At 38.5% G+C, this 13,637-nt stretch overlaps 1 protein-coding gene across 1 annotated transcript; it reads left to right on the forward strand.

Annotated features, from left to right (window-relative positions):
- Positions 1-9,113: 9,113 nt before the first annotated feature.
- Positions 9,114-13,605, forward strand: LOC119776962. The gene is made up of 10 exons (XM_038275631.1): positions 9,114-9,445; positions 9,534-9,658; positions 9,989-10,295; positions 10,383-10,465; positions 11,462-11,514; positions 11,677-11,716; positions 11,805-11,842; positions 11,917-12,003; positions 12,128-12,441; positions 12,568-13,605. Exons 1-10 carry the CDS (start codon positions 9,277-9,279, stop codon positions 12,759-12,761), a joined length of 1,410 nt encoding a protein of 469 aa, XP_038131559.1. The 5' UTR covers positions 9,114-9,276; the 3' UTR covers positions 12,762-13,605.
- Positions 13,606-13,637: the final 32 nt, after the last annotated feature.

Consider the following 13,637-nt stretch of genomic DNA (forward strand, 5'->3'; position numbering starts at 1 on the left):
CTCGGTGGCAAAGTTTCTACTCCACGGGTAAAGTTTGCCATGCTATTTGGACACATTGCTGCTAGTAAAAGTTATCTACCTCTATATTATTACTTTCCAGGGAAGATAAGTGTATTTATTTTGTAATTTGCATCGTTAGTAGTTATATGATGGCCACAGATCCTTGTTTGCACCGCAAACACGTCAAAATTTCCACTGCAGCACACACATATGCAAGCATCTCATAATTGTTTTTTTTTTTTTATGTACCAGTAGTCTTATTAAAGGGGAAACCTTTTATATATAAATATGGGTGAGATGAGATCCCAACTGACCCTATTATCATTGTGTAATTGCACATTCTTGAGGAGAAAAGGGCTCCTGCATGCTTTCGCCCACATTTAATAGGCATTTCCTCTCGGGAGCGGGTGCATTTTTTTTTTAAACTGGAGGATGGGTCTTTACAAAAATCCTTCACTATATCTTTAATAAGCCTAGGCAAAGGGTGTCCAAAGTGAAATATTGAGAAGTTTCGACCCTGATCCACAGGGTTACTGTGCCTTTATGATTTTCAGGATTTGTCACGGCTAAACCAAAGTCAATGATTTTGACCCTCATGGGCTGTTGTAGATGGTCCTCTATCATTGTATTTTCCGGCTTTAGGTCTGCATGGACAATCCCAACACGCTGAAGAAAGTCCAGAGCTATTGCAAGCTGAAAGCAAGAGCAGTTATGAATGAACATGGTTAGTTTAGAACAGGGGTCGGCAACCCAAACTGCTTAAAGAGCCATATTAGACCAACAAAAGTAATCTGTCTGGAGCCGCAAAAATTCTTATATAGAAAGTCTTATATAAGGCTCATATGGCAACATGGGCTCTTTAGTGTATTAGCGCACTATAAAAAAGGACAATGTGGGCGTAAATATAATCCGTGTATCATTCGTTCTTTCTATTTTCAATTGCCAATCAAAAAATAAAAAAATTACTGGTTATTTTGTTTTTTATGGTTAAACCAAAAACAAAAAAAAGGATTTGTTTTTCATATATCAATTCTAAGCTCAGATCAAGAATGCGAAATGGAAAAACGGACAGCAACGCAGAATTTGATTTCAATATTTAATCGGTACAGTTTACGTGACCCGGAAATAGCTCTTTGCGCAGCAGTTGGGGTAATGAAGTGGCTACCATGGCGACGCTAGAACCACACACTATGTTGATCGAGAAGCTGTTTGTTGTTGCTAGTTAAAAGTACAGTGCACAGAAAAGTTTCAAGAAAAAAGTTATACCTGGAAAATCCTGCTGAAATTATAGAAACACGATAAAGGAATCTTTCTGTGGTGGACGTGTTTCTGTTGGGAGGAGTTGATTGAATCATGAGAAAGCAAACAAGGGGACATCCATCAGAGCAGAGATCTCTAACCCCAAAATCCCTTATCCTCCAAAAATAGCGTTCCTTGGTGTTATTTTTATTTTGAGGATTTGGGGAAAAATAATAGAAGAAAATTCACATCCCTGCATCACAGCACCACCTGTTTGATCTGTGAACGATTGCCCATGCTTGTTACCAAACTAGCAGCAGTAGTGGAGTTGAGTAGTGGAATGTATCCAGAGGTTTTGCAATCAACGTTTTCTCTTACCCCCAGGTTGGTGATCGGCTGCATATTTAGCTTGCCTTTCCTGGAAATTGCCTTTCCAAATTACTCTTTATTTTTTGACAACCTCTCATTACAAAGCAAAAATGCAGGCAATCCTTCCGCATTGGTAAGGAATGCATATGATTCGCTCCATTCTTTGAATCCTCTGTTCTCATCAGGTATCTTTCCTTTGTCCCTTTGGGATCCATGGTCCGACACACCCTTCGCTTTGTTTGCCTGGCCCCGTGCCGATGCTAAAAACAAAACAAAATGAAAGTTAAAACTTTAACTATACAGTCATGTTGACATTACTGTTTTTCATCACAATGTTTTTTTATCACTGCAGTTTACCTTATCAAGGCTGCACATAAAAAAATTTAAATAGTGGGCGTTTCTCAATTCGCGAGTACTTACTCGCGTTCTCGTGAAGTCCGTTCTTGGCGAGAACGCAGGAAGATCGGACTTGACTAGAATGTGTATTGGAACAGAAGCGTACTCGTGACGTCATCACATGCAACGTTCTTCAGCATTTCTTTAACAGTCAAAACTATTTATTCCCTACACAAAACATTTTGTAAACAATATTTTTAATTTCTAAAGCTTAAAAAACATTTTTTTTTTTAAATTACCGAATCGTGGGTATAAAAACATTATGAAAACAATATTTTTAATTTCTAAAGCTTAAAAAACATTTTAAAAAATTACCAAACTGTGGGTATAAAACCAGCAATGGCGGGAATTTCTTTGTTGGGAGTTGTACTGGTCGTAGTGGTTGAGCTGATTACATCTTTGAGAAAAATCATTACTGTATAGAAGAAAAATGAGCAATACGAGCAATATTGCTATTGCTCTGGTAGTTGGTGAGCTTTACCAGCAGGCTGAACAGGAGGTGGCGCAGTTGAGGATGCAAATCTGAAAAAGGAGAAGGTTGATGCGGCAGAGGAGTCTAAGAAGGCAGGCTCTGCTCACCCATCTTTGCCAACTGGTAGGATTTTAAGATTGAAAGCCTATTTCCTACATTTATCTTTAAAAAAAACAAACATTGAGGATGCATTAAACACATAATCATGTTAAAATTGTGACTATTCATCTTTAAATAATTAGAACTAAAACACAATATTAACATTAGTAAGAGTGTGGCAGTAGGGTTAAGCTATTTGCACCCACTGACCTTCACAGCATTGAATATTAAGAAAGGACGAGTCATTTCTATGTCTGGCCACCTTTACAGTGATTATAAATTCTGTGCAGTAAATTCAGATTAGAATAAATTGTAAAAATACAAGTGAAGGGGAGCCAGTTATGCGACTAGTTCTACAGCACTATTTTACTTTTTCTTTCTTGAGAATTATATGAATCTGAATGTTAACCAAGTATAGTTTTATGCTGTGAAAAGGTAAGAATATAAAAAACAATTATGGTAACATTTGGCATTTTTTATTTACAGGAACAAACGGCAACAAAATATGTGACGATTAACACCTCAGTGCCAATCCTCCAAACATTTTTTAATGAAGGGGACCTGAAACCAGCCTTCAGGCTAAAAAGGGCCACGATTGTCCTCCTCCTTCAGCTGCTGCCCATCCAGAAGGCCCATGGATGGCCGCAGGAGATAGAGGTGCTGGTGACCCTCTACTGGCTGGCCTGCGGTGCATCATATAGGGCAACAGCTGACATCTTTGGGATGCCCCAGTCCACTGTGTGCCGGGTGGAGCACAGAATTGTCAACGCCCTAATGGGCATCATTCAAAAAATCATTGTTCTGCCCAAAGAACAAGATTTGGAGGGAGTGGGGGCTGGTTTTGCCCACCTTGCCGGGAACGAGGCCTTTAAGGCAGCAGTTGGTGCGATTGATGGGTGCCATGTGCGCATTGTTCCACCTGCAGAGCCACAAAAAAGGTGTTACATAAACAGAAAACTCTTCCCCTCAATAATACTGCATGGTGTGTGTGACGCACAGGGAAAGTTTTTGGACGTTTACATCGGCAATGTCGGCTCTGTCCATGACTCACGGGTACTGCGACGCTCGCCGTTGTATAAAAACGCTTTATACCCACCTGAGGGCTTTTTTCTACTCGGTGATGGTGGATACCCGTGCCTCCGGCACCCGATCACCCTCCTGACGCCCTATTGCCAGCCAGTTGCCAGTAAGATCTCTTACGTTCTTGTCCATAAATAGAGCCAACAATGATACAAAATTAATACCAAGATTATATTAATTGGATAAAACATTAAGACATATTAGCATATTACCTTAATTAAAAGTTAATTTTAAATTTGGTACAGGTCAAGTCGAGGCACGCTACAACAGGCACCACGCCAAGGCAAGAAGCATCATTGAGCGTGCCTTTGGTGGTCTGAAGACACAGTAGCGTTCCATTTTCTTTAGGGCGCTGGAGGTCCGCCCGACGTTTGCCCCAAAGGTTATCGCCGCCTGCTGCATCCTCCACAATATTGGTATTGAGGCAGATGACCAGGTTGACATGGAGGAGGAGGAGGACCCAGAAGAGGATGGCCATCCAGCGGCTGAAGACAGGGAGCTGTCTGGAAGCTGCCTCCGAGCCAGACTGGCAGCCCAGATTTCTGCTCCAGCACAGCTGGCTGCATGTTTAAATGAACATGACAACATCTGACCTAACCTAGGTCAGACGTCGTCATGTTCACATGCTGGTTGCTGGAAAACTCTCTGTTTCCAGTGACTTCAATCACATCTGGTTGACAGAGGGACACCTCTAGAACACAACCACAAACTGTCAAAAACATCTGATGTGTCATTTCAAAATAAAAGACAATTAAAAAAGCACTTTTTTACTTTAAGTTGCCTTGCCTATTGCTGGAAAACTCTTTGTTTCCAGTGACTTCAATCACATCTGGTTGACAGAGGGACACCTCTAGAACACAACCACAAACTGTCAACAACATCTGATATGTAATTTTAAAATAAAAGACGATTAAAATAATGCGGTTTTACATTTCTATTAAACATACTTTACAGAAACATGTGCAACATATTTGTTTTGATTTTGTCATAACATCAAAACGACTTTAATACAGTTGCTTTCAGTCACATGTAAGATAAATGAATTTGTTACATTGAATATATGAAACTTGAAACAGATGTTTAAATATATATATTAGAAATTAAATAAACTCTTCAAAAACAGTTTTACTCTGTTGAAGTTGGTTCAATAGCCGTCTAGTGTTGAGTTCTCAAGGTGCTATTTCACATAAACCTATGGGTTATACATAGCTTTAGTAATATAATAATAAAAAGAAGAGACAGAATAGGTAAGTTGTTTTCATCCTATTGCATACGTTTTTTTTTTTTTTTTCAGATTCAATGTGACACTTGTGAAAGGTGGTTCCATGAGGAGTGCCTAGGATCATCTGAAGAGGAACTTAAGAAAATGCGTGAAGAAAAATGGAATTGTCAGTTGTGTGGTAAGACGTTTATTCAGTTTTTTTATTTTTTATTATAAACATGTGTAACATAGAACAACAACTATTTTTAAATAATGTAAATCACATGCAGATGACATGAACAAATGCATACAAAATATGCAGCTGAAGATAATTATTTATTTTGATTGTATTTGGTTTTTTTGTCTTTAGATGAGAATAACTCATTTTACTACTTCTACATATTGTAGTAATTTTTTTTTGTATTTGCTTTGTTTAATCCCACACTCATTTCTTGTCCAGGCTGATAGTTGAAGGTGGTGGAGGGTCTCCAAGAGGTCAAGTTTCGATTATTGTTGGGGTGACCGGTGTTGGGGTGTGTTGTTTAAACATGAATGTTCTGTACTGTAAATATATCATGTAAAGTGTGTTGAATAAAGTGTGGTTTACAGTGATTTTCAAACACTCAATGCCTTACTGTTATTCTGTTTCGCAAATCCAAGGTGTCGTTGACACCTTCCAGTTACCATGCTGTGAGAGTTGCATTTAAGGGGCTGAGAATCAAACAACTTCATAACTTTGTGTTGTAACAACTGGAAAGAAAGAGTTTTCCAGCAATGGGCACGGCAACTTAGGGTAAAAAAGTGCTTTTTTACTTGGCTTTTATTTTGAAATGACACATCAGATTTTGTTGTCAGTTTGTGTTTGTGTTCCAGAGGTGTGATTCTGTCAACCAGATGTGCTAGAAGTCATTGGAAACAAAGTTTTCCAGCAATGGGCAAGGCAACTTAAAGTAAAAAAAAGCTTTTTTAATTGTCTTTTATTTTGAAATGACACATCAGATTTTGTTGTCAGTTTGTGGTTGTGTTCCAGAGGTGTCCCTCTGTCAACCAGATGTGCTAGAAGTCATTGGAAACAAAGAGTTTTCCAGCAATGGGCAAGGCAACTTAGGGTAAAAAAGTAAAAAAAGTGCTTTTTTAATTGTCTTTTATTTTGAAATGACACATCAGATGTTGTTGACAGTTTGTGGTTATGTTCTAGAGGTGTCCCTCTGTAAACCAGATGTGATTGAAGTCACTGGAAACAAAGAGTTTTCCAGCAATGGGCATGGCAACTTAGGGTAAAAAACTGCTTTTTTAATTGTCTTTTATTTTGAAATGACACATCATATTTTGTTGACAGTTTGTGGTTGTGTTCTAGAGGTGTCCCTCTGTCAACCAGATGTGATTGAAGTCACTGGAAACAGAGTTTTCCAGCAATGGGCATGGCAACTTAGGGTAAAAAAGTAAAAAAGTGCTTTTTTAATTGTCGTTTATTTTGAAATGACACATCAGCTGTTGTTGACAGTTTGTGGTTGTGTTCTAGAGGTGTCCCTCTGTCAACCAGATGTGATTGAAGTCACTGGAAACAGAGAGTTTTCCAGCAATGGGCATGGCAACTTAGGGTAAAAAAGTTAAAAAGTGCTTTTTTAATTGTCTTTTATTTTGAAATGACACATCAGATCTTGATGAAATTTTCTGGTTGTGTTCTAGAAGTGCCCCTCTGTCAACCAGATGTGATGGCAAAATACAAGATGAAGGTATGATGGTAGCCAAATTTTTTTTTTTTTACAATATTTTATAGTAAAAGACATAAACCTAGCTGTATTTATATTTAGCTATTGTGATGTACTCATGACAATCCTTAACAGAATACGAATATGACCTGATTTTAGATAGTTAAATCTATGACGACAAAAAAAACATCCCGTGTCCACAAAGCGGGCAAATTGCTGTCTCTACAAATATTGCGGGGAAAGGGTAAGTCATGTGAAATCAGTTTGGTCTGCCTGATTTAAACAGGTAATTGTGTTACAAAGTCTAAAACTCGAAGCCGTTGTAAATCTATTTCCAGTAGATTAAACATGGACCGGATGCACGCTTTTATTGTGAAAGCAGCACGTAAATGGCGGTACCATAATGTCTTGAGCTGTCGCGCTTGTGAAAATCGAGAGCGGGCTGGCTTTACTGTTATTTTCGAAGAGGCGGCTAGCTTTACCGCAGTATGATGGTCTGGATGTTGATGTTGTCCTTGGGAGACATTTACAATTTATTCCAGCAAGTATTGAGTTAATAAAGCAGCACAAGGCAGTCAGATAAACACAAAACAAATGGACGTTTGGCCGAATTAAAGCAAAAACCACCATCAGAATGAGCGGTAGTTCACACATAACTAGACAGAGAGAAGTGCACTACAGACGGGGTAACATTAGCCCTGGCTGCGGTTAGGAAAAATAGACTTTGAATTACCTTGACGGGCATGTATCGCTTTAGTCATGTACAAAAACAAATATATAATTATTTACTCTTTAGTGGTTTTTTAAGCCTTTCGGTGATCTGACCTTAAATATTTTATTTTGTACTTGACAAAAGGGATACACATCCGTTGAGGTAACTTTAAAACAAATTTTCGTACAAAACTAAGGGGATAAAAACAAATCTTGCGTATTGACTATAGGTATGCTGGTCTGATGGGTTATGTGGATCTAACAGACACCGCGCTGATATGTGTGTTGCAGGCCATGACCACTGATCTCTATGGCTATGGTGCAAATTTTTGTTGAAAGAAATGTTCACGTTTAAATTTTTTATGTATTCATTACCCAAATTTTTCCAGCATTGGAGAACGTAGTGAATGATTGTTTTACCTCCCGCACACCATACTGACATAAACAAACAAAGAAAGTCAAATTGAATTTTAGTTAAAATTTTTTTTAAAGTTCCAGGGAGCCGCAAGGAATGCGCTAAAGAGCCGCAGGTTTAGAAGAACTGCTTTACTTAATTGATTTGACTTCATTAAAATGACCCAGAGGTAGAATCATAAGTCTCTATTTTTACAAGGTTAGCAACCTTATCAGCCTTCATGAAAATTATTGGATTTAAAACTGTTAAAGAAGCTGTATTTAAGGGAGGGACAAGTCATACTGCAAACACCACTAGGTGGTTTTTAATCTCTCTTCGCAGAACACTAACCGACCTGTTGTAGAATAGGATGGATTTCTTTTAGTTTCAGGGTCTGACATGGCCGCATTGAGAGGAACTCAAGAAGAGCCATATAGTTTTTCAAATTCCAGACAGTAATATCCCTCATGTGTAAAGGAGTCATTCAATATTATGTTAAACTTGTCAGATACCAGTCTTTTCAAGCATCGACATAGCTCCATCTGGTTATATGAAATGCATTAACTTTTTAAAACAACACTCAAGATAAAACAGAATCGATAGGATTTAAAAAGAAAAAAATATATATATAAAGGATTTAACCCAAATGAATAAATGGTTACTAATGTTTTGAATGTTTTTTTCCGAATTCCCCTTGAACGTATCACCCTTTTCCCAGTTCCCATGAATCCTGTTTCCGTGGCTGCGTCTCAATTCGCAGGCTGCGTACTTCCGAGGACGCAGCCTACCTAGCCTCCGGAGGACCCAGCCTCGGTAGGCTGCTCCGGAGGATCCTCAGCCGTTGGTAAATGGGACGGTCTAGCCTTTGGAGCACTTCCTGGTTACGTCACGACGTCATCACGTCTACACAAAGCCCGGGAAAAACCGCGCCATTAATCCGACGATTGATTATTGATTCAAATAGCATAGCAAAATGGAAACTGCAATTTTTATTTTATTTTATTTACCTGATGTTGGAAGAGGAGAGTCGGATTCGGCGGCAGCAAAACCGGCGACAGATTTATTTGAGGCTGGCAGAGCGCAGTGGAGAGGTAACATTTACCTTTATTATTTTCCCCCACTAGGGTCTGCTAATGATCAGAATATACCAGTTATTTATTAAACACTTGTCAGCAGATTAATGAATATCATATTTTAAATATATATTTTTAAGACTTGGTATAAGCTTGTTTGTAACTTTAGTAATTTGAATTGAATAGTCAAATGTTTACAATCCCTGTAAATAACTACGGTGGCCTAGAAGTGCAAACCAACAATACAAAATCTGAAACAACAATACAAAATCTGAAACACTTTTACAAATCTTGAAACAAATTTACATTTCAGAAAACAAATTTACAACAAACGAAACACTTTTACAAATCATAAAACAAATTTACATTTCAGAAAACAAATTTACAACAAACGAAACACTTTTACAAATCATAAAACAAATTTACATTTCAGAAAACAAAATTACAACTGACAAAATCTTACGGAAAGGGAGGGACTGTCTTCGAAGCTTACCCGGAAGTGATAACCGGAGCGTTCATGATGACCCAAGATGGAAGCGAATAGAGTTGCGTTTTGCCCGTTCTGCGGCACTCATGTGAGCAGGTTAACGCGTTTTTGTTTTTCCTGCGGTCGGTCATTTGAGTTTTTAATTGGTACCGAACAGACGGAAGAACCGGAGGTACCTGGGACATCCCAACAAGCGGATAATGCTAAACAAAGTAAGTGCAGCATAAGCTCGCTATCCGAAGTATATCAATTTAAAGGAACCGCGCTGTTGGTTAGCTCACCTCGCTTTTCTGATTTCAGAAGGTGAATTGTGCCCATCATACAAACAGTTCATGGAGTACAGAAGCTCAAAATCTAAAGAGCGTCAGTCATTTAACTACGGTGCTAGAGGAAGACATCGTGCTAAAGAACAAAGACAAGTACAGGTGAGTATTACTATGATTACCATCAGTACCTCACAGTCCGACTCGAGGTGGCTTAGAAATTTATCTGTAGTGAATTTATTTTACAGACTGACTTAAGTTAAAAAACGACAGTTTGAAGTTGACGTAGATTCTGTGGCATAGCAGCCACCAGCGAAAATGCTGTATAACCATTTGGATCTGTAGCTTAAAATGGTACGGATCACTTTTAAGCTGTGGTATGAAGAAGTTGGCTATGTAGGAACACCACCTTCTCTATGGAAACACAGATCTGTGTATTGTATTAATTTCGCTTAAATTTAATACACAATGTTAATCTCCTCTTTTTCGTAGATAAACATTGGAATCATGGTGCCGATCGGAACTGATTTAAAACCTCTCAGGGGGAAAACAATCCCATTATTTGTTGACCCAGATGTAGGAGCAAAAGAGATACTGCAAAAAGGTGTCCAGAAAATGAGAACATTCAACAAGGACATACAAGAAGGACCATACGTCCTTTTATATCCAGACTGTTCAGAGGTAATCAATGTGCCTGGATCAGAGAGGCCATTCAAATTGTCAGAATATAAAAAAGAACTTGGAAGGCCATATTCCAGGATCACATTTTTCATTTGTTTAGAGACCCATTTAAAAGGAGGTAAGTTGTCTATTTTTGTTTAACAAATTTCAGTTACTCTAAGATTGCATCTAAAGTATCTATATAATTTGCTGTTTGTTTTGACAGCTGTGGATGACACCTCAGACTCGGATTCTGAAATCATCTTCATGTCAAGGAGCACATCTGAATTCTGCAAAGCTGACACAGTGGTATATCATTTACTTTTTCGATTGTTTTAAGTTATTTTTATTTTATGGGGTGGGGAGCTTTATTGGCCTTTTTAAATAATACTTTATCCTTCCACATAGCTTTACATTTATATAAAAGAATACAGCTTTTTACGAGCAGTCATCTTCTGTCTCCCTCTCCTTTTTATTTATCTTTCTGTCTCTTTTTTAATTCAATTCAAAATGAGTGTTGTAACACAACATAAAAGGATGCAATCATACAGTTTTAGCCCACACTCCTGATCCAAACGACACAAGTTCTGTCTGGAATAACTACTGTGTTTATTTATTATCTTTTCTTATTAGTAAACGCCTCATGCTCCTCCATATTGACAGTTAGGAGTTTCTCAGTCCCGATTTCGTGGGAGTTTTTAGTGCAGCCATCCTCACAAACCGGGCCCATTTACAAAACTCTTAAGTTTACCAAGGCAGATAAAAATATGTTGTTACTCTGAGGGCTCTCTCTTCTGGCGGGAGTGCTAACGCAGGTGACTCTGAACTCGACTTAGTAGAAGAAACATTAAAGTTGGCTCCATGCGCCCAGTGCAGACTCTCTTAGTGGATGTTAGAAACATCATTTTCCAGCGCACTTAAGGCTACAGTTCTTGTCACAAACTGCTACATTTCCCACAGAATGCACCCAGCATGCACCTGTCAGTCTGTGGTGCAGAGAAGCTGACACCGCTGAAGATTATGAGTTGTGACTGCCTAGGAGCAGCTCCATGTGAAGACTTCATCCAACCAAGCACTTTATATATGTTTTTAAAATTTAGCTCTGCACGTACCTGTCACAGACTGGTGTCTGCCTTATTATGTTGGAACCTAAAGACTGAAATGGCTCATGATGCAATCCGCTATTTAGATTTTAATAAAAAAAAAACCTCCCTATAGAACAGTGGGGGAAACACTGAAATATGGGATAGGAGGACAGTTATGGCAGCTGTGACACATTGCTGATAATTGTTTGTTTCCTCACAGGTTTACGAACCACAAAACCAAAGTACTCCCAAAGAAAAACCTGCAGATGATGGGTAGGTACATTTTGGCCTCTGGGCTTTTTCACAAAATGTGTCGTGACTGACAAAAGGCAGTTTGAAATAGTTAATCAACAAATAGGAATCCTGCCTATTTTTTTTTTTTTTTGAAAGTCTGAATAACATTTTAATAATCAAATCCTTTTTATTGCTTTTTAGGGATGCACAGGGCCATTTATCAACAATTCAGCCTGGGCAGGTAATACAACAGCCTATGACAGCCTTTCTCAGTGTTGTCGTTTGTGTAATTTTAATTAGTTTTACAGACAGAAATCTCTTTTGCTTAGAATCCATCTGAAACAAATCCAGACAAGAGCTGCTACAGGTAAAAAAATGATAATATAGAAGAAATTTGTATTTGTTAAATGTTTTAACATGAAGATTTTATTTTCCCAACAGTAAATACACAGATCTGTATTCACCATGTGTTGAGGAAGAGGATGAGGAGTTTGTTGCAGACACTATGGAGAATGTCCAAGACACAGTGTAAAATAAGTTTATAAGTCTGAAATTCCAGTGTTTGTGCAACACTGCTGGTATTTAAATATTTGTTGTTTAATTGTGCACTGTTTGGTATATTCTTTAATTGAAGCACTTGTTGTCTTTGCAGGACAGAAGTTCACACTACACTACCTGAGATTGTAGCAAACCTCTCACTTTCTATTGATCACAAGAGAGTGAGCAGGTTCAACATCTCAAGGGCTGATGTTTGGGAGGGAGCTGTCAGAGGGTTTAAGCGTTCAACATATTCTGAAAGCTGCGACATGCTGGTCAGATTTACTGATGATGCTGGTGTTTATGAGGAGGGAATTGATACAGGTGGTCCAAGACGGGAATTTCTATCTCTGCTGATGAAATGCTTGAAAGACCGGCCCATTTTTGATGGACCAGAAGGACATCGTTTCTTGGTCTACAATGCAAATGGTATACATAGGATTAGATATGTGCTTTACTAGTGATTAGTTAATTATTAGACAGCATATTATTCCCCTCAGTGGCTTAAAAGTGTATAGTGTATGTTTTCATTTTGCAATATGATTTTATTTACAGCTGTTAGGGAGGATGAATACTTCCTTGCAGGAAAGATGATTGCAGTTTCAGTTGTGCATGGAGGTCCAGGACCCCATTTCCTGTCAGAAGATCTTGTACATTATCTTGCCGGCCAGCCTTCATTCCAACCAACTGTTAAGTTAGTAACTGATGAAAGGATAGGGAAAGCTTTGCATGAGGTGAGGATAGCATAAATCTATAGTGTTATCAGACAGTTTAACATGGTTCCTAGGCCTGTCACGGTAACAAATTTTGCTGGGCGATGATTTGTTTTTTTTAAAGTATTAAGCTAAATCATATTGCCGTTTGGAGGCCTTACTCAATTACGGTAATATGGTAATGGCTTAATAAATATATCCTCTCGACTTACCATATCACACACATTAAACAGGCGGGGTTTTTGGTTTAAATCCAAAAAACTCCCATCCCTCTATTGTTGTGTTTGGCTTTGACACCTATTTAATTTCTTTTCAAACTAGTGTGTCTGTGGCTGCCCCTCATGGGGATCTCGTTTTAAATTTGAGGATGTGTCTACCTGACACAAGTCAGGTTCCCCCCAACATAATATTAACCTGGCTGGCCGCCAGGCTTTACCCAGCGACATAAAGCGGTCAGTTAAGTTCCCATCTGGAGGAAAGCATCCTGATCAACTAACCTTTTGCGCTAGCTGGTATTAACTTTACACACACTACGGCACCCAGTTAAGGGGCTGCATTGCACAAGTCCCTGTTCCCTTGGCACCTCACCCAACCCACCAGACCAGTACCCCAAGGATTACCCCTTTTTCTGTAGGAAATTCTGGCAACAATTAACCCCTCTCCTACATTGGAAATGAGAAGGGAAGGGTGAGCAGACATCAATGCACCATATTGAGACAGAAACACAAGGGGAAATATTCAAGCATGCATACCCAAATTATTGTTTATTTTAATTACTCGTGATTAAAATTGTGCAATTAATCGATATATTGCTTATTGTGACAGGCCTAAAGGTTCCTACACTGTTTTATGATGCAAATGACTTCCTATATTGCATATATGCTATCAGAATTATTAATTTTATACTGTAGC

This window comes from Cyprinodon tularosa, unplaced genomic scaffold (assembly GCF_016077235.1).
Source record: "Cyprinodon tularosa strain WSP-4 unplaced genomic scaffold, ASM1607723v1 ctg970, whole genome shotgun sequence".
Lineage (NCBI taxonomy): Eukaryota > Metazoa > Chordata > Actinopteri > Cyprinodontiformes > Cyprinodontidae > Cyprinodon > Cyprinodon tularosa.